At 36.1% G+C, this 21,946-nt stretch overlaps 1 protein-coding gene across 2 annotated transcripts in view; it reads right to left on the reverse strand.

Moving 5' to 3' along the window:
* LOC110449068 (nicastrin-like) overlaps positions 1 to 20,278 on the reverse strand; it is a 31,972-nt gene extending 11,694 nt beyond the window's left edge. For both annotated transcript variants that reach the window (XM_021495656.1, XM_021495655.1), the window contains exons 1-15: positions 20,204 to 20,278; positions 18,936 to 19,034; positions 17,981 to 18,104; positions 17,226 to 17,347; positions 15,610 to 15,752; positions 14,925 to 14,999; positions 14,021 to 14,200; positions 12,767 to 12,928; positions 12,226 to 12,447; positions 11,335 to 11,504; positions 10,134 to 10,308; positions 8,742 to 8,829; positions 7,715 to 7,866; positions 5,996 to 6,116; positions 4,225 to 4,328 (exon numbers count right to left, since the gene is read on the reverse strand). In XM_021495656.1, the coding sequence (XP_021351331.1) occupies positions 4,225 to 4,328; positions 5,996 to 6,116; positions 7,715 to 7,866; positions 8,742 to 8,829; positions 10,134 to 10,308; positions 11,335 to 11,504; positions 12,226 to 12,447; positions 12,767 to 12,928; positions 14,021 to 14,200; positions 14,925 to 14,999; positions 15,610 to 15,752; positions 17,226 to 17,347; positions 17,981 to 18,104; positions 18,936 to 19,034; positions 20,204 to 20,261 (1,995 nt within the window). In that variant the 5' untranslated portion in view covers positions 20,262 to 20,278. The remainder of the gene's footprint in view (positions 1 to 4,224; positions 4,329 to 5,995; positions 6,117 to 7,714; positions 7,867 to 8,741; positions 8,830 to 10,133; positions 10,309 to 11,334; positions 11,505 to 12,225; positions 12,448 to 12,766; positions 12,929 to 14,020; positions 14,201 to 14,924; positions 15,000 to 15,609; positions 15,753 to 17,225; positions 17,348 to 17,980; positions 18,105 to 18,935; positions 19,035 to 20,203) is intronic.
* Positions 20,279 to 21,946: the final 1,668 nt, after the last annotated feature.

Raw genomic sequence — 21,946 nt, forward strand, 5'->3', positions numbered from 1 at the left:
AACTCTCCCTATTTAGGGGGGAGACTCACAATTTTTTACCCCTAAATTTTGCATTTTTCAACCAGCAAATTTGCTTAACTATTCCTATATTCTAAATCCAACAATTTCATTTGAAAGATCAACTCAAAATATGTCATTTAAAGGGTTATTTTGTTTCTAGTAGGTATATACACACATTGCATTTCAGCATCTCCCCCATAGAAACTTCAAAAAGTTGGCAGGTATGCAAACTTCACACACAACACAAAATTACAAACACAAGACAGCACATCTCTACTACAGAGTAATGTCCAAGTAAGAAACTCGGGAAAGTCCATCACCATTAGATCAAACATGCCAAGTTGACTTCCTTTTACAAATGTTGTAAACAAGAATTCCACAGGAGTGGATGTGTCGCCTGCTCAGCGCTTTTAGTGAGAAAATGTTTTGGCCTGAGTTATAGGGTAAACAAGCAAAAATTAACGCCAAAAAACGATGAACTGTGCGTTGCTGTGTCAAGTGTGATATATACCAAAACGCAGAAAGTTGCAACTCGACAGAAAAAACCCATAATATATGTTGAACATTATTGCTATAGCATTACCCTATAAAATTTGAAAGGAATTGATTAAAAAATAAAATGAATTCTTGCATTTACTACACAATGCCCTAATTTGGCAATAAAAGGGGCATAACTCCACAACAAAATGCACGTAATTTTCTGTAATGCGAACTGGTCCGAGCTATTTTGGTGTGCAATATGTGTACCAAGTTTGACTTAAATCAACCCAAGGGAACTCAAGTTATCTCACGAAACCTTTGTTTCAGACGAATCAACCGCCGACAAAGTAATAACTATGTGTGGCCTCACGTTGCAGGCTACACACAAATATTACTGTGACATATTCTTCACACTTAGTACACCTAAAAACAGAAAGAAAAAAAATTCCCAATGTACACACCTAGCAATTTATCAGTCAAATGTCTGTCTGCTGGATAACTAAACTGCTCGGTAGATAAGTAGACGTAAAACCGTCAAAAAAATAAACATAACTTATAAGCTTAGGTCTGAGTGGTACCAGTATACATGTGTGGCATACAGCATTTGTGGGTAAAGTCAGTGTTAGGCCCATAAGTTTTAAAAAGCCATAGGAAAACATTTCTACGAGGCGAAAATCTTGAAAAAAAATAAAGTTTGAAGATGAGGACAAATTAAGTATTGGAACCATTGGATTCTAAAGATCAGAAGAAGTAATGTTACAGGCTGATTCCCTGTTAGATATACAGAAGTCAGCAAATCAAATTGGCAGAGTTGGTACACATTACTTGTCAGTATGTTTTTGAGGCAAAACTTGGTGGACGGTAGATGATACAGCTGGAAACCAAGGCTTATCTTCATAAATTTGGTAAGGCACCTCTTTGTCTCATTTTGGGAAGAAAATATACGTTTATATGAAATAGTTTCAATTGGGAATTGGGCCCATTATCAGCCCAAAAAAGTCCCCACGAAAAGCCTGGTATCTTAGTTTATTTTCTGATCACACTTTTTATTTATTAAGTGTGTTCTGTGTTGGGGGAGGGGTATCTTTTCTTCCATCACATAGAGGTGGGAGAGGTGGGAGTGGGTCAGTAATTTTACTGTGCAGTCTCACTCTTGAATAAAGGGAGGTAATTTACTATTTTTCACACTGTTAGTGTTAAATGAGTGTATTATTGATACAGTCTATATATTAAGGTACAGCATGCATTTAGGTCATTATTAAACATTACTGTCTAGCACCAAGCCGAAAATAATACCAACACCACTGTTACCACTTACATGTATTCATCCCTGTCTATAGTTGTTATTGTGAAGACTAACACAGACTTATAACAGCACCATTATCAACGTATAAATGTGTTAATTGTTAACTTTCTAAAGGTGTGAATGCCAAGTTTTATGTTCTACAGGTGTGAATGCCAAGTTTTATGTTCTACAGGTGTGAATGCCAAGTTTTATGTTCTACAGGTGTGAATGCCAAGTTTTATGTTCTACAGGTGTGAATGCCAAGTTTTATGTTCTACAGGTGTGAATGCCAAGTTTTATGTTCTACAGGTGTGAATGCCAAGTTTTATGTTCTACAGGTGTGAATGCCAAGTTTTATGTTCTACAGGTGTGAATGCCAAGTTTTATGTTCTACAGGTGTGAATGCCAAGTTTTATGTTCTACAGGTGTGAATGCCAAGTTTTATGTTCTACAGGTGTGAATGCCAAGTTTTATGTTCTACAGGTGTGAATGCCAAGTTTTATGTTCTACAGGTGTGAATGCCAAGTTTTATGTTCTACAGGTGTGAATGCCAAGTTTTATGTTCTACAGGTGTGAATGCCAAGTTTTATGTTCTACAGGTGTGAATGCCAAGTTTTATGTTCTACAGGTGTGAATGCCAAGTTTTATGTTCTACAGGTGTGAATGCCAAGTTTTATGTTCTACAGGTGTGAATGCCAAGTTTTATGTTCTACAGGTGTGAATGCCAAGTTTTATGTTCTACAGGTGTGAATGCCAAGTTTTATGTTCTACAGGTGTGAATGCCAAGTTTTATGTTCTACAGGTGTGAATGCCAAGTTTTATGTTCTACAGGTGTGAATGCCAAGTTTTATGTTCTACAGGTGTGAATGCCAAGTTTTATGTTCTACAGGTGTGAATGCCAAGTTTTATGTTCTACAGGTGTGAATGCCAAGTTTTATGTTCTACAGGTGTGAATGCCAAGTTTTATGTTCTACAGGTGTGAATGCCAAGTTTTATGTTCTACAGGTGTGAATGCCAAGTTTTATGTTCTACAGGTGTGAATGCCAAGTTTTATGTTCTACAGGTGTGAATGCCAAGTTTTATGTTCTACAGGTGTGAATGCCAAGTTTTATGTTCTACAGGTGTGAATGCCAAGTTTTATGTTCTACAGGTGTGAATGCCAAGTTTTATGTTCTACAGGTGTGAATGCCAAGTTTTATGTTCTACAGGTGTGAATGCCAAGTTTTATGTTCTACAGGTGTGAATGCCAAGTTTTATGTTCTACAGGTGTGAATGCCAAGTTTTATGTTCTACAGGTGTGAATGCCAAGTTTTATGTTCTACAGGTGTGAATGCCAAGTTTTATGTTCTACAGGTGTGAATGCCAAGTTTTATGTTCTACAGGTGTGAATGCCAAGTTTTATGTTCTACAGGTGTGAATGCCAAGTTTTATGTTCTACAGGTGTGAATGCCAAGTTTTATGTTCTACAGGTGTGAATGCCAAGTTTTATGTTCTACAGGTGTGAATGCCAAGTTTTATGTTCTACAGGTGTGAATGCCAAGTTTTATGTTCTACAGGTGTGAATGCCAAGTTTTATGTTCTACAGGTGTGAATGCCAAGTTTTATGTTCTACAGGTGTGAATGCCAAGTTTTATGTTCTACAGGTGTGAATGCCAAGTTTTATGTTCTACAGGTGTGAATGCCAAGTTTTATGTTCTACAGGTGTGAATGCCAAGTTTTATGTTCTACAGGTGTGAATGCCAAGTTTTATGTTCTACAGGTGTGAATGCCAAGTTTTATGTTCAACAGGTGTGAATGCCAAGTTTTATATTCTACAGGTGTGAATGCCAAGTTTTATGTTCTAAAGGTGTGAATGCCAAGTTTTATATTCTACAGGTGTGAATGCCAAGTTTTATGTTCTACAGGTGTGAGTGCAAGCATACACATACCAAACACCAATATTTCTTAATGCTATTAACACCACACAAACAGCAAAACCATTGCAAAAAGATCTAATATGTGTTAAGTAAGGACAAGTTAAGGAGCATTTCAACTAACACATCTAGTCCAACATTCTTGCATCTAATTCTATGGTTATACAAGTATTTAAAAATGTGAAGTTTGCATCAATAAAATCAACAATATAGAAAGTTAAAATATTGGTTCTTATTACTTGTAACCAAAATTTTATATTTAACCTGCAGGATTAATAAAATAAGACTTCGCAATATTTAAAAAGATTTTCCTTAATACACATGCCCTAGACAGGATGTTGATATGAAATTTAGTTATTTCTAATTCAACACGAACATTGAAACATTCTTTGTTTTTATTTCATCTTTCAGAAATTCAATTCATTCTTAATTTAGATTGTATTTAAGATTATTGCTATAAGAAATTTGGACTTGAGCAACCTAGTTGTGCCTCTAAGGTGCAGATACACAAAAACCCTGGCGTGTCAACACACAGACTAAAAATACCTCCATTTGTTCGCTGGGGATGAGAAACACGCGCACACTGATAGCGTCCTGCCTCCAGCTACTCTCTGTCCAGGTGGAATACTCGCCGGAATGCCAGTCATAATCTGATTGCAAAAATAGTGAAAAAAAGACATAGGGTACATTGAAATACAGACTTAGTTCATGTTAATCATAGGGAACATTGAAATAATAGAGACTTAGTTCATGTAAATCATAGGGTACATTCGCATATCTGGTTGAAACAGTTGAACCGGTTGAACCTGTAACGAAAACGACGGGTACAGATCTGTACCGAGGCTGACCTAAGGAAAATTCGGCACGTGTAGATTGAGGGGTCCAGACGTACCTGACCGAAACTAAAATGCTGACTATCGCTTGTTTGCGTTCTTTCTTTCCAACATAATGTCAAGATACATGTAGTTTTTAAGATACATTTTGTAATTCAGTGGACGCATGAAGAAAGGGCATAATATTCTTGATACATTGTTTTTTATTCTCCAAAACTGTGCATTTTCAGCTCTGCTTATAGAATGGTCCAAGTGCGTTCGTTTATCGTAGAAAATTTCTGCGCCACACGTACCGTTTCAACCGGGATATTTCAGCTAATTACAAGGTTAAAGTCTGAGACATGGTTATAATGTCTGCAATATCGTTATAACTTCTCTGCCCACATATATATTTTTTACAAATTATTACAACAGCATATTTTATATAAGTAACTTGTGTTTGTTTATATATTTTTTATCGTATTTTTGTTTGATGGTGACTTTTTATCTCTGTTACGGTATATGTTGTGATAAGTAAATTTTCGTTTTCCTGTCTTGACAAAGGGAAGATTGCCCTGAATGTCATTTATTACTTCTTTGCCCATATATGTATTTATTAATAATAAGTAATCCCCATCCAACCCAGATTTGTTTGTAGGGATCCAGTGGCCATGTTGGACCATTTGGTTTGGTTTGTTTGTGTTTTACATTCTATAAACAGCTATGGTTATTTAAGGACGTGCCAGGTTTTGGCCGTGGAGGCAAGCCAGCGTTCCCAGAGATAAACCACTGACCTACTGCCTATACCTGGCGACTGCCCCACGTAGGCCTAGAACCCAGTGGTGGAGGGCTAATGGTAGCAGAATGTCAGAATGTCGGACCATACTGTCGTCATTACTTACGAGACCCAAATATATAATGCTTTTTAACTATATATCTGATCAAATCATGCATCTGAATGTAACATTGTAACAGAGATTTTGTTTTGTTTTGGTTGTTGATATATAGAAGACAATCTTATTTGGTAAAAAAAAATAGTCTTAAGGGAGTTATCTCCCTTACACTGATACCAGAGTACTTTATTATTAAACTCATTCACTCCTAAAATTTCATAATGAACTTTTCCAATCTTTGAATTGGAAGAATTCAAATGTGTCTTCAGGGGTGAATGAGTTAATAATTTAAATGTCCACAACATGTACCTTGTACTTGGGTTAAATTGAGATGGGCGTTTCCAATGACAGCGAACATAACAAAGAGAGGAGTCATGCAATCATTTCAAAAGAAATGGATCAAACACAAAATCACTACTTCGTAATAATAGATTTATCACTTATAGTCTAGATGTGAGTATGGGGAGTGGTGTCTAAGGAAGGCACTCGTGATTGACAACATATCGGTAATGGGTCTAAAACAGCTGTGTCCCTCTCGCTCCTCTTCATTGATTTGTGGAATAGTACTTGATTAAATTGTGTTAATCTCCCCTTCCTGCTCATCTAACAAACCTGTGATGTCAAAGGCCGGAGATTTGGCTGAGGTCAGACTAACTGTGCTCCGTATACACGACCCTTCACGGTTCGTACTGCCCGGCTCTAGCGCACCTTGCATCCATGTGTACCCATACACCTGTAATGAATTCATGCGTATTCATAAATGATGAAGCAAACATACATAGATTTATTCTGACAAAATTAGTATTTGACAATCCATCGACAGTCGTCTCTGAAATAAATGATGTAATGTATTTGTGTGTACTTGTATGCCAGTGATGTAATGTAATTGTGTGTACTTGTATGCCAGTGATGTAATGTATCTGTGTGTAATTGTATGCCAGTGATGTAATGTAATTGTGTGTACTTGTATGCCAGTGATGTAATTTATTTGCGTGTTATTGTATGCCAGTAATGTAGTGTAATTGTGTGTACTTGTATGCCAGAGATGTAATGTATTTATGTGTACTTGTATGCCAGTGATGTAATGTATTTGTGTGTAATTGTATGCCAGTGATGTAATGTAATTGTGTGTTCTTGTATGCCAGTGATGTAATGTAATTGTGTGTACTTGTATGCCAGTGATGTAATGTAATTGTGTTTACTTGTATGCCAGTGATGTAATGTATCTGTGTGTACTTGTATGCCAGTGATGTAATGTATTTGTGTGTACTTGTATGCCAGTGATGTAATGTAATTTTGTGTACTTGTATGCCAGTGATGTAATGTATCTGTGTGTACTTGTATGCCAGTGATGTAATGTAATTGTGTGTACTTGGATGCCAGGGATGTAATGTAATTGTGTGTACTTGTATGCCAGTGATGTAATGTAATTGTATGTACTTGTATGCCAGTGATGTAATGTAATTTTGTGTACTTGTATGCCAGTGATGTAATGTATCTGTGTGTACTTGTATGCCAGTGATGTAATGTAATTGTATGTACTTGTATGCCAGTGATGTAATGTATTTGTGCGTACCTGTATGCCAGTGATGTAATGTAATTGTGTTTACTTGTATGCCAGTGATGTAATGTATTTGTGTGTACCTGTGCATTCAGTATTAAAAGATTACGAGATAATGAGAAATCTGAAGAATGTTGTTTATAATGTTACAAAAATAGTGACACATTGATTATAAGTATCTGGGTCCACTTGTATAAACCAATTCAACTCCTGAGATTTCCTCAAGTCTAAGATTTCCCATAGACAATACATTGCTTGAGATGTTCCTTAACTTTGAGATGTTTTATACAAGTGGGCCCTGGATTTTTCAAAAACATAAATCTGTCTCTTATATTCATTAAATACTGAACCCAAATAGCAAATGGCAAATATAGCCCATCTAGCCTGGCCCTGTCAAATATTCACCTTTTGCTGATAAAATCCATGTGCACCTAGTGTTAATTCACCAGTCCACATGTAAATACTATACATTGTATGTTATGTACTACTAATTCCCAATCAGGTTAACATACAAACCAACCTGTTGTCTAAAGTTCATCTGTTACTCAACAAATGTCAAGTCAATTGTACTGATGAACATTTTGTTTCAAAAGTCATCAAATTTAAAAGGATCATGATGGAGGTCATGTTATTATTCTAACCAATCGAAATGAAGAAACAGATAAACTCATTCATCCCTGAAGACACATTTGAATTCCTCCAATTCAAAGATTGGAATAGTTCATTACAAAATTCGGGGGTGAATGAGTTCAGTTACAAAATGGCTTTACCTTGTATTTAGCAGGAGCGTTACAGTTGCTCTCGGTGACATTCTCCTGCTTATCGCCCGTGTAGAGACTTAGTAGACGTTTTGTTAGACTAGTCACATGATTATCCGTGTTCGTCACGCCAACATAGAAGGGGTACGGGGTAGAACTCTCCACTGAAACAATGACAAAACAATGGTAACGTTATTCTTAAATTATTCATTACTATTATTACAACGAAGTGCCCACATAGAAGGGGTACAGGGTAGATCTCTCACTGAAACAACACAGTTTTAACATTATTCTTTAATTATTCATTATTTTATATTATTTCTAAGTGCCCACGTGCACGTAGAAGGGGTACAGGGTAGATCACATTATTCTTTAATTAGTCATCATTTTATATGATTTCTAAGTTGTAGAAGGGGTATCGTATAGGGTGGAAGTCTCCACTGGAGCAACGTCAAACAATGTTAATATTATTCTTTAATTATTCATTATTTAGTATCTTGACTATGTTGGGTTTTCTTCAGACAATAATGTTTATTTCACTCATTAATAGGGAATGAAAAGTTATCTTTTTAATAAACTGCAGTACACTAATGGTGTGAAATCCTGGTTTGATATTTGATCTTACTGTTTGTATAAATAACAAAGAAGTTAAGATTGAACTGCCAGATAACATTGATAGACATTGACCAACAAGTCACTGATACGTTTAACCCTTTCTCTACTGTAGACCATAATGGACTCATCCAGATCAATGCATGGAAGAGTCTACTAAAGTTACATAGGGGTGAAAGGGTTAAAGACAGAAGGAGAGAACAATTCCAGACTTGTATTAGTATTACAAAATATTGATATATTTCTGCTTCAATCTATTGAATACACCACAGACTACAGTGATATATATATAATGAGTCCAGGACATGACAAGGAACACTGCCTATATAGTGAGTCAAGGTTATATGTATGAGACATGACAAGGAACACTGCCTATATAATGAGTTTCAGGTTATATGTATGAGACATGACAAGGAACACTACCTACATAATGAGTTCAGGTTATCTTTGTCGATGATTTCCTGGAAAAGGTCACAGCTTTTGTTGGTCAGGAAACAGTACAGCATGTGATTCACCTGTGGAGGAAAAAATCACAAAATATAAAACATGAAAGTTTTAACAGGAGTATTAGACAATATTATATAACCCCACAGCATTTAGAAGGCATTCATGTAGGCTATGGATGCCATGACTCATGTTTGGACATCATGATGTCGTACTTGTTATTTTGGATATCACTGACCCTTTTTAGACTCTATTCATTAAAAACACATTTGCAATGCATATACTTATTCTAGCCTTTTCAGCATGTTTTAGTCGATATCAAAATTGGAATGCCCTTTTTATGTAAAATTATAGACAATAGGCCCATGGGCCTTAACGGTCACCTGAGTCCTACAGTATTTATATTTGTTGTTGAAATATGTACCAATTTGAGTAAAAAATAGTTAAGTAAAACGTTAACTTAAGTTTGTCAGGACCATGAGCTGATCATTCCTAGACCGAGTTTCAATTAAATCAGCCTATTAGAACTTGATTTTAAGTTTTAATTAGTCTTTTTTCAAAATGGCGGCCGTGACATCATGGCCATATTTGATTTTTGGTCAGCACGAAAAATAACAACACTTTGTCGGGACCATGAGTCGATCATTCCTACCAAGTTTCAGTTAAATCGGCTCTGTAGAACTAGACTTTAAGTTTGAAATAGTTTTTCAAAATGGCGGCCATGGCGGCCATATTGGATTTATGATCGACCCGAAAAATAACATCACTTGGTCAGGGAGATGTCAGTAATATTCCCATGAAGTATCAATGATATTCCTTTGCCAATATTTCAGCTTACGTTGAAAATGTAAAATGTTAACAGACGGCGGACGACAACGGATAGCAATAGGTCACTTGAGCTAAAAGCTCAGGTGACCTAAAAATGGAATAAAAGGCCCAGGACACAATAAATAAATGATTTACATTATGTATATAAATAAATGATATCAAACAACATTTCTTTTAACTAGCAGCTCTCATAATGTCTACTTAACCATTGGTATGCAATTCCATCTTGATGGCCAATATGCCAATCAAATGTGTTGTTACAATACAGCAAATCAACTTTGTTGTTAATACAGCCAATCAAATATCTTGTTACATACAGCCAATCAACTTTGTTGTTAATACAGCCAATCAAATAACTTGTTACATACAGCTAATCAACTTTGTTGTTAATACAGCCAATCAACTTTGTTGTTGAAACAGCAAATTAAAAGTCTTGTTACAAACAGCCAATCAAATATCTTGTTACATATAGCAAATCAACTTTGTTGTTAATACAGCCAATCAAATATCTTGTTACATACAGCCAATCACATGATGTTTTACATACTTTTGTTACATCAGCGTTGATGTCAGTATCGTTTTCGCCCGTTGCCAGGAGGAAGAGTGACCTTGCCAGAGTGGTGGCGACCTTAGTGAGCTGTTTGGCCTGCTCTGTGATTGTATCATAATCTGTGGAGTTAGCCTTGATCGTCACTGGACGGTCAAATCTACTGTTGTAGTACCTACAGCACAGGGTCATGAGTCAATTCAGCTTTATATTTAGATACAGTAAATTAAATACAAGTTGTAAACACAGTGTTCATCTGTAAGAAATCCACACAAACCTTGGAGATGTACAACTGTTGGTGTTTTTTTTACTTTGTTTTATATTTTTGATAACAAGCTGATCATGAAGTATTTATTATAATACTTATTGAACTGACCTTCCAATTACAGATAAATAACATAATTATACTGCACAATTAATTAAAACTTAACAACACCCTAATTACATGTAGTATATATCTGAGTCATTTTACTGAACCAAATCTGTTAGTATTTATAAGTACCTTACAGTCGAATAGGTAATAAAATAACATAGAGATGTACAACTGTTAGAAAATGAGAACGTTAAAGTTTTACACTTTAAGATAAATGTAATATTTTATCTTTAGATTAAAAATCGTTGAAACATTTAATTCATACTAGGCTCTCTATATATCTGTTTCCCTAGTATGGTCTAGAATCTGAACAAGACATGGGATATCCCTTCCACATTGTCTAAATATACTTGAAAAGGTATCAGAAACTCCCTTCCTTGTTCTCTCACAAACTGGAAAAAATATAAAATATGAAACAAGTTCATGCAACTTATATTAAATCACTCTTGCTGGCCCAGATGCTAACCTACTTGCGATCTTTATGTGAGAAAAACTAGAGTACCCAGAGAAAACTCAATTGGTCAGGCAGGTGACCCAATACCTTTTCACGTCCAATCGGGGAATCAAACCCCAGTCCCCTTGGTGAAAGGTAAGCAAGTTATCCACTGTGCTACCCAACCGTCCCTTTGTCTAGTTATACTGGACAATATATCAGACTCTCTTCCTTGTTGTCAAACAAACTACAAAAAACATCCGTGTCTTCCTTCCCTGTTTTCTAGTACAATAGAACAAATTTCAAAGACTCCCTCCCCCATTATCTAGTATACAAGACAGGATTTAGGAGAGATTAACTTCTGTTGTATATTTTTTAACAAGCTTCTGACATACTTGTTGGTGTAGCTGGCTTGGTGGTCCGTTATGACGATTGCTGGGAATTTTCTCTTCTTGAGAAATCGCTGAACAGACGACGGAGGCAGAGGCTTGGAGGAGTCTGCTCTACCTAAGTTTAAGTCTACTGTTCCTCCTATATCTGTGATTTTCTTTATCATGTCATCAACCTACAAACATTAGTTAGATCTAATTAACCAACTCTATTTACATTATTTGAAGTTTTTACGTTTTTGAGTTTCACTACTCATAAGACTAATTAACCAACTCTAAATCATTATATGAAGTTTTTACGTTTTTGAGATGAACTACTCATAAGACATAGAATTCAAAAGTATGAAAAAATTTGATCATGTTCATTTGCAAAAAAAATAACAAAACTCATCATACATGAATGTGATAGGAAAAACTAAAACTGCTATCTCTTAACCCAGAAAATTATTTAGGAAAATTTCTAGATCTGTTTATTACATTTGATATATTAATGTTAGACATGACTTTCTTCTACAGAACCTTCACTCTTGATCCAGTTGATAGATTCAACGGCATATATAAGTGATTAACCTTTTCACCCTTAGGTAACTTTAGTAGACTCTACCATGCATTAATATCGATGAGTCCATTATGGTCTACAGTGGTGAAAGGGTTAAACCAGCGAAAGTTGAGTCAAATTCAACTCCACATTCCGACAATGAATCACATAGCGTAGTGTTGGGAAGAAAGTCACATAAATAGGATGACATGTACAGAACACCATTAACTTTACTTAGCTGAGTGTGTCACTACTTAAAGAGATATAAATTAGATTTTTCTAAAAATCAAGACAAAATATATTTATTATGAAGCTCTTTAATCCATTAACAAATAGATTGTGTTACAAAGGAAGCTCACCTCGTCAGAAATAGTCTTATTGCTGCTGAAGCTGATCGGGTCAGTGTGTATCCACAGTTTACCGTTGTCACGCTGACCAAGCTGGTTGACCTCCACAAAGTGAGAGATATGGTGGAGGTCGATTGGGTGGATGTGTGTCTCTCCTGATACTGGCTCCTCAGGAAACTTCTTGTTCACCATGTCATACACGACACGGCTGCTACCGATGTAGTCAAAGGCCTCCTGAATCAGGCAAACAAAGTCCATAATATAGGTAGTCAAATAAGATCAGCAAAAATAGTCCATAACACTGGCAGTCAAAGGTCTTCTTAATAAGGTAAAACTAGTCAATAAAACAGAAATGTGTAACAAAATTATCTTAAAAGTTCCAAGACTAAATTATTATTTACAATGACTAGACATTTGGTTTGGTTTGTTTGTGTTTTACATCCTATTAACAGCTATGTTCATTTAAGGCATGCCAGGTTTTGGTGGTGGAGGAAAGCCAGAGTTTCAGGAGAAAAAACACCACCAGTGCCCTGTAATAATGGTATATACTCACACCCTGGAAGAAAGCAAATAGGATGTCCTTTGAATTTGTGTTGTTGACGATGCGCTCCTTCACTTTACCAATGGCCTCCGCCGCAGCAAGTAGTCCCACAATTCCTGTTACGTGACTGTCCGCTCCAGGATACTCGTTTTCAAACATGGAAAAAGTGTCCATCTGGGTAGGAAAACAAATGATTCTGTCAATTTGTGGTATTAAATGTATATACGTGTAGTGAGGTTAGCAAAGTGAATTCCACCGCCAGCCTGACTGAGACTACCAGGCAGTGAACAAACCTATGTTTTTTCTTGGTAATATCGTGTAGGAGACACTTTTTTTTCTTACACTCAGAGGCAGTGTATTTTTTCTGGAATTTTGCTAATGACATGAAATATCATTTGACTTTTTTCCAAAAATTTTAAAGAATTTTTTCCCAAACATCGAAAATGTTATTTTTGTCTGACCAACAGACACAGATATACTGTACACCTCCTGAGGTTGTGACACACTTAAATAGAGAGACAGTGGGAGAAAGAGGGAGAGAGGATGAGAAGACAGATGAACGGAGGGGGATTCAGGCTGATAAACAAGTCAAATAGTCAATGATGGACATGTTCTGTATCCATGTATGCAGCACGCACATTTACACACATACATGCCCGCACACATTCATGTTCGCCATCCATATATAATGCAGCCTCGAACCCACAAATCAGTGGTGAAAAACAAGTTTGGTGGATGCAGGTGAAAATGCAATAAAACTCTGTTTCTGACGAAATACTGGTGTTACCCTGCCAGCTGGCCAGCCGGACAACACATCTCATCTCAGATTTCATTTCAACAAATTTTATTCATGATGGTGTATATGAATAGGATCAAACAACAGGCTAAGCCTATATCAGTTCTTCCCTGCATGCATTTGTATGTAACAGTATATATATATATTATAATTTATAGTGAAATGAAAGTTAAAACAAGATACAACTTCTATTCAAAACATATATCAATGTGCAAGTCAATAATATAGGGGAGATAACTCAAATTGGTTACAGAAATTACAGGTCAATCTGTGCTGTATCTTGGCCTCACCAGGGTAATGAGTGAATATTGTCCATCTTCCTTCACTAGATCCTCCCTGGGAATTCATGATCCACACAAAGTGACTCCTAGATACTTCAATATTATACTTATATAAATATAATAGTCATTGGATATTATAAATAAGCTGTGCCAATCCCATCCCAGATAAACATATAACAGTATTCTTACCCTAGCAGCTGCCACAATGACCGACTTGGGTGGGTAGTCCTCTGTACTGGGTATGGCTTTTAGGGGCGCCACTATATTGTTATCACCAAGGGGGTCGCAGTACGTCTCGGGATTAAGACTGACCTGCATGCTGTTACGCCGGACACAGGTCACGGTATCCTTGGACCCAGACATACTGTCCTGTAGGTAAATAAACGACATAGATCATGGAACTGGTGGCCTCAGACACTGTCTTACGAGGTGCATAGGTCACAAAGGCATTGGACCCAGTACATGTAAAGAGGAAACATAAACATCATGGAATTTATGACTTCAGAAACCTCCAGGGCTGCTATTGTCAGAAATATTTTGATGTATGAGTTAAAGCACAAAATCATTTTATCAACATCAAATTGTTTCAGAGGACTAAATTCCATAAAATATTACAAAACTGATGTTAAAATTATATATGTTTTTTGTTTAATTCAATTTATATTTGTACCACTCTTTTTATCCCTATTATTGAAAATTATTCAAAAATTAAATTCAAGAATATTGAAGTTATTCTTAATCAAACTTAACCATTTTAACCAGTAATAAACAATACATTATGTCACATACTTATCCAACTCCTGCCTGATACATGTAAGACTGGATTCTCAATGTATCTCAAAATGTTTATTTTGGCAATCCTCTAACTACAGCACTTTAACCACTGTAAAAACCTGTATAATTTGCGCAGGTACTTTTTCCGCTGAAAATGCTGAAATTTATTTTTATCTAATCTATTTCGGTATCCCTGTATTGAAAATAATTTTAAAATTTAAGGATACAAAGTAATCCTAAATTTGAAGCAAACGAAAAATTTGTTTTCTTTTATATTCAAAGAATACATTTAAGCTGAAGGTCTCATTCCAAGTCTTACCTTCAACTCTACAGCACAGAGAGGATAGTCCCTCGGATGTCCCTTGGCGAGTGGCTTGTTGAACTTCTCAAAGCACTGAAAACAGATTATTATTATACTAATGATAATTACAGCGTTAATGTTTTCAGACAGATATTGATCACATTCTTCTGTCTACTCTGTTCTGCGCCTACAATCTGCAGTGCCCGACAGGCTCTGTCAATTGCAAAGTTTAGAAAGTTAAGCATCCATGGTTGTCCATGATGTCTGGAGTATCTGACAACCTGAATTAGAGTTTAGACAGCTCATTGGCTGTGAAGTCAAAAGCATTTGAAAAACCAGATTGGCTATAGGTCAGCTCGAGCGATAAACAGGCAGTACCAAATAAAAGCTTCAAGTTAAAATAATACAGAAAACATCTCCATATGATTCAGATATTTACTATAACAACATTTCACATCCATTTGTTTTTTCAATCCGTTTCATCCTTGATATGTTGGTTGTAGTTGTAAAGGGTTTAATGTTGTCCTATCAACAGATAACAACTCAGTAGCCCCTGAAGGCACATTTGAACTCTTCCAATTCAAAGGTTGGAGAGTCCATTGTGAAATTTCAGGGATGAATGAGTTAAGTATCCTTGATATGAATCTATGAATACAACATGTAATTAACACATTGATTGAATACTTGATTGGCCAATAATTACATCATGTATAAGATAGTCCACTTCCGTCTCGTTCTTCAAGATAAAGATGGGAAAGGCATAATCCTGGAACATCATGCTGTTGCCGTGTGGGTTCCATTGGCCCTTTGTACAGCTGCCGTAGTCAGAGTTCCCGTGGTAGAGACCTACAACACATAGTGGATAGAGAGTTACTGATTTGTTACCTGAGTTACATAGTACCTTCAACTCATTAACCCCTGAAATTTCACAATGAACTAGTCGGAAGAGTTCAAATGTGTCCTAAGGGGTGAATGAGTTAATCCAGGGATCTCAAAAAAGTGACCGATTTCACATCCTTCAATAAAATGACCAACTCAATCAGTTTTCAAATTCAGTAAGAAATGAAAAACATCATCATGTTCCTTATGAATATGTAGTCAAAGAGAAAATTGAAAAAAACTACTTTTATTAACAAAGTGACTTGAGAAAAATTGTGGTTTATAGAATTTGTAAGGAGTTTCATGAAAAAACCCATTACTTTGGTAGTTATCACATTGAAATCTTTTTGTTGACGATGACACCACTCATATGGTCGGGTTGTGCAGTGGATAGCGCACTGGCATTTCACCATGGCAGCCAGGGATTGATTCCCCGATTGGATGTGGGCTTTCTCCAGGCACTCCGGTTTCCTCCCACATTAAGACCCCCCCCCTCCCCCGCTCTAACATCCGGGCCAACAAGAGTGATTAATATAAGTTGAAATAACTTGTTTCATAATTGTAGCAAAATAAATGAAGTTTTTATTTATATACACCACTCTTGTGGAGTGATCCTGAAACATCTAGTCACATAAACTGTGCAGGCAATACAAAAATAAATCAGAGAATGAAAGGAGTAAATATAATTATCATTAACATTTTTATTTTTATTTTTTCTAAACATTTTCTTCATGTTGGTAAGTATGAATTATGAAAAGTTCTTTTTTACACAACCAATAGAATGTTCTATGTGACGTTTCGATGACTAGTACGATATGTACACTGTCACCTTCATCAGACAAATGATCAGTGAAGCCTATGCATACAAAGGTGTAAAATGTGTACAAGTTGTCCACAAAATCGAGGTGATTGACTTGGATAACTCCAAAGATTTGGACAGAGAGAGAGCAATCTGTTCAAGAGGCAGATAAAGGAAGCCATCTGGATACGCTGCAGTGGGCCAGTTCTAAATCGAGACTCTTGCATATCTATGACCAAGTATTAAACAATTGTAGATGAATCAAGTCATTTCGGTACATATATTACAACTACTGTACATACGCTTACAACGTAGCCGAAATTGACATCGATTTTGTGGACAACTCGTACACATTTTACACCTTTGTGTGCATATGCTTCGTCATTTGTCTGATGAAGGTGACAGTGTACATATCGTACTAGTCATCGAAACGTCACATAAAACATTTTATTGGATGTGTAAAAAAGAACTTTTCATAAATAACATATTTTGCTAGACTTTTCACGACTAAAGGATTGAAGGCGTTGATTTTGAACATACTAAGAAAGAACTCTGTCACAGGAACAGGCTTTTCTGAGGGACAAGTCAGCATCTAAAATGTTTATCTATAATTGCTCCGACTGGCCCTTTATAGTTCTTACCATACTGGTCACTGGGGCAGGCGTTATCGGGAGAGAACGTGTCTGGTATTGGAGTTTTGTCCAAGTGTATGACCATCATTCCGCTGATCTTCCCCGAGTTCCATAGACTCTGCACATTTGTCCTGTAAATATCAGCTTTATGTGTGATTCATGGTGACAACAATATATCGTGCAATGATTTGAATATGTTTTAATATACCTAAGATATTTTTAGGATTCTGTTGTTTCTGATTTTTTGAAAACTTTTTATGTATTCAAAGGACAATTTATATAACACAGAGACATATTTTACAGAATAACTTTTCCCACTCCACACCATTACTGTTTTAATTTTTCTTTTCTTGAATTTAGTCCACTCGTATCTGTTCCAACATGCATGGTGAGTGCAACTCCAGCTTGGTATATATATGCAAATCAAAAGATGGTGTACGGTGCCTGGTTAGTGAAACGTGTCTAGAGGATTTACAATGCTAACCTGATGTATGAGCCCTGTCTTTGATGGTTCTAACTTACAGGGTAAACAGTATAGGACCCATCAGGATGGCGTATGGTGCCTGGTTAGCTGTTTTATTGTTTGTCTGGAGGGTTTACAATGTAAACCTGTATGAGCCCTGTCAGTGTAGATTCTAACTTAGTGTAAACAGTATAGGACCCATCAGGATGGCGTATGGTGCCTGCTTAGCTGTTTTATTGTGTGTCTGGAGGGTTTACAATGTAAACCTGTATGAGCCCTGTCAGTGTAGGTTATAACTTACAGTGTAAACAGTATAGGACCCATCAGGATGGCGTATGGGGCCTGGTTAGCTGTTTTGATGATATAGTTGATATCCTCTTCAGTCTCCACATAGTAAACAACTCCAACATCCCCTGATGCTTTAGCTGTAACATACATTTTTAATTCTTAAAAATTCCTTCACTGTTATTGTCTAAATACACGTGTATACACAATTCAATAGAATACACCATAAGAATTCATAAAAAAACTACAATTTTGCTAAAGCTACTATAAGTTTCTCCATCTCTTAAACTTAAATCCATGATTTTTATTTTTTGGAACTCAAACATATGAGTCTTAGACCATTTTTGTTCCTGTAGGAATATCACATATCTTCAGAACATGATGTTGAAAATTATTGTATAACTTGATTTCAGTATTCAGGCTTTTAATCTTGACTCTTTATGATCTTAACAAATTAAAAGTATTTTTTTCACAACTGTCTGTTATTCATTAGGTATTAACTATACAAGTTTATCGATCACTTGTTAACTTCCCATGATAAGTGGCCACAGGCTTCTGAGTCTAATACCAAAGAAATGTGCTTTAGGTATTTGTGACTTCAACAACTGAAGTCCATCAATACTTCATTACACTATTAGTTGAAGTCTCTAAATCGTCACATATATATGAAAGTCAGTAAAGAAAAGTAAGTTTTCAATAATTTTGAAAGATTTTTTTCACAGGCGTGTCCTGAACATCATTTTTGAGATTTTAATGAATCCCATTACTAAGAAATAAAGTGAGTCCAGTCCATCAGTCCACGACTCACATATATCTATGTTCCAAAAATCATTGATACATATATTTGATATATAAATAACTGCCTTTGAAACTGATATTGCTGGTAGAATTGGAGGTACATGATATTGCTGGTAGAATTGGAGGTACATAAGTTCTATGATCAGTAACGCCATGTTGGTTCATCCTCTTACAATTGCATCCAATTTGATGTGTGGCGTTAAATCGTCTGAAGCAGGCTGACACACCATCGATCTCCACGTAGGTCTTGTTGCTTACTCTTACACCACACACTAGAATGGCAAAAAAATAAGAATGTGATTATATCAACAACACGACATGTTATTTCATCTCGTTACATACGTCTACCAAGTAATTGACCTACTTCATCATATTGAAGATTATGTCAATGTAAGGTTGCATTGTGAGATCTAGAGTGTGTGCATGGCAAAGAAGGATGTGTAGATTTGTGTATGAAATGCTAATGATTTAGAGAGTGTAGTGTAGTTTTAAAGGTGTCAAGAGATTCTGAAGTCACCAGATCAGGAGACAGTTTATTCCACTCTGGGATAAAGAGTTCTAGGAAAGAAAGAGTTTGACTTTGAGAAAAACTTGGTTGAATTCTGGAAATATCTTGAGTTGAAGTATGATCATACAGCGTCTTATATATAGACTTATTTTATGTTTTCCACAAAGAATTTCAAATTATATTGATGTGGATATAGAGGCAGCAATTCCTGTGTCCACTAATATTGAATACTGACCATTGCCAGCAAAAAAATGTCTCTTTTTCGTAACAAATTATGACAAATAATACAAGATAATCAAAATATGCCACACCAATACATCAACAATAATCAGCTGTAATTAATATTTGTATGCCAATTTCTATAAGCATTATCAAGCCAAAACTTCTGCTAAAGCAACAGAGACACTGTTGAAAATGACAATATATTACACGCCACCTTTTGAGGAATGACATACACAATTCTGGTTTCACAATTAAAAGTTATTAAACTGATTAGCTTTTTCTCCGTGTGGTGAGAGGGGGAGATATTTTTGTTAAACTTTCAAATCACGGGCACCGAAAGCGAAATTAATAAGATCTAAACCTTATTGATTATAACACACCCTAGAGATGTATGAGTCACGAAGCCTAAAATTAACTTGATGTGCCTGTACCTTTGGTCACATCTTATGGTTTTATTGACATTGTTACGCATGTAAGTTAAGATTTCATGAGATGATGGGTTTGATGCAAGAAAAGAATTATTTATTTATGTCAACAAAGTAAGCATAATCTGTCTCATGACTCAATACAATACATCAGAACACCCCGGAAGGATTTAACTAAATTTCAGATAAGAACAGGTTATAGCAACATTTGGTGATATGTCCTGCATAACATATTCCTTTAGTGCTATTCTGATATCATTACAATGACAATACACTAACTACTTACCTAATGAGATCAGAATAGACCATGTTATCACATGAGCTACATCTATAGTGGCGGCCATGTTTGTGAATTGTTTCACTTCCGCTTTCCGCTAAAGGGAGGTAAATCAAACATAAAATAGCTGGAAATTTTAAAAACACCATCGAATCACATCATAGTTGCTAAATCATCTTACAAGAACAATTTTTGCTTGGAACTTATATGAAATAAGTGACACATAGTCAGCGGGCACACATCCGAAAATACTGTTTTCTACATAATTTAAGGTGGCTCCACACATCGTCATCAGCGTCCATTTTCGTGACGTACTTCCGGAAAAAGTACAGCTAGGACTCTATTATCTTGATCGAAATGTGCATGTACAACGTGTCGTCATTTCCGTATTGCGTTTCGGGCATTCAATTTCGTAGTGGAAATTATAGCACGGAATTAGAATAGATATCTAAGTCCGTGATTATAGTAACACCTGCTGGGCCGTTTTCATTTAAACGGTCAAACCGATCGGACCACTGTTGTTCGTTTATTAAATAAGGTCGGACCTAGTAATCTGATGCTGCTTTCAGGCGAGTCTTGAGAAAGCATTGCAAGGCCTGCATACACATTTGCAGGTCCGCCAGGATTTATACCCGAAATTGTTCCATTTAAATTTATATAGGATTTATATTCCGTCTTTGCGTATTGCAGAGTTATCTTCTCTTGGGAGCAGGTATTGATTGTTACGTCATTGGTTTGTGTGAGAAAATTACGTCGTTTTCTCAAAAATTGATGACTTTCCTCTCACAAACAAGNGGGGCGGGGGAGCTAAATCTCATAAATCTCATCATCCCTCCCCAAACCCATGCCAGCCTGTGAGATTTTCATTCAATGTGACTGTCCCATATTGGATAGACAGGGACAAGTTCTGCCCATTGGGCAGTATGGCATTTAATTGTTAAAACCATTCGGAAGAGATATTCGCCTTTTATAAAACCATACCAAAACGTCCGTATTTGAAGAATTATTTAACTTTTTACTGTCGGAAGATACGACCGCCTTGGTGTAAGTTCGGACAGGATGTCTGGGGTAAGATAGGCCCACGTTGTAATTAGCTTAATTATGACGTCATAAAGCATGCAACGTTATATTTTCCCGCCAATATTCATGTCTTCCGGTGTATGGCACGAGCCATCTTCGCTAGCCAAGGGTTACGATCCGGTACGATCCACCCACTCAGTAGGAAGACCGGAACGCATTTTTATTTATTTTTTATGAATAAAAAAATATTGAAGACTGGAAAAGAATTAGATGAAAATAAGTATAAAGCTGCTTTTTTAATGGATCTATCAGAAGCATTTCACAGCCTAACACATGCAATTCTACTTGATAAATTATCAGCCTATGGTCTTTCCAAACCTTCACTAAATTTAGTAGAAAACTATTTAACTGACATAACTCAACAAATTAAAATCTAAACCTCTTTCAGCAGCTGGAGCAGTATCAAAAAGGTTGTACACCAAGGCTTAATCCTCGGTCCATTCCATTCAACATATTTATAAATGGCATGTACCTCTCTGTACAACACTGCCAACTATATAACTATGCTGACAACAATACCCTATCACAATCATCCTCAAATCTTAACAAACTTATATCTTCACTAGAATAAGACACAAAAAAATCTCATACACTGGTTCGACATAAACAAAATGAAAGCAAACACTGACTTTCAAGCACTAGCCATAAAAAAAAGACCCGGTCACAAAATAT

Source organism: Mizuhopecten yessoensis, unplaced genomic scaffold (assembly GCF_002113885.1).
Source record: "Mizuhopecten yessoensis strain PY_sf001 unplaced genomic scaffold, ASM211388v2 scaffold4477, whole genome shotgun sequence".
Lineage (NCBI taxonomy): Eukaryota > Metazoa > Mollusca > Bivalvia > Pectinida > Pectinidae > Mizuhopecten > Mizuhopecten yessoensis.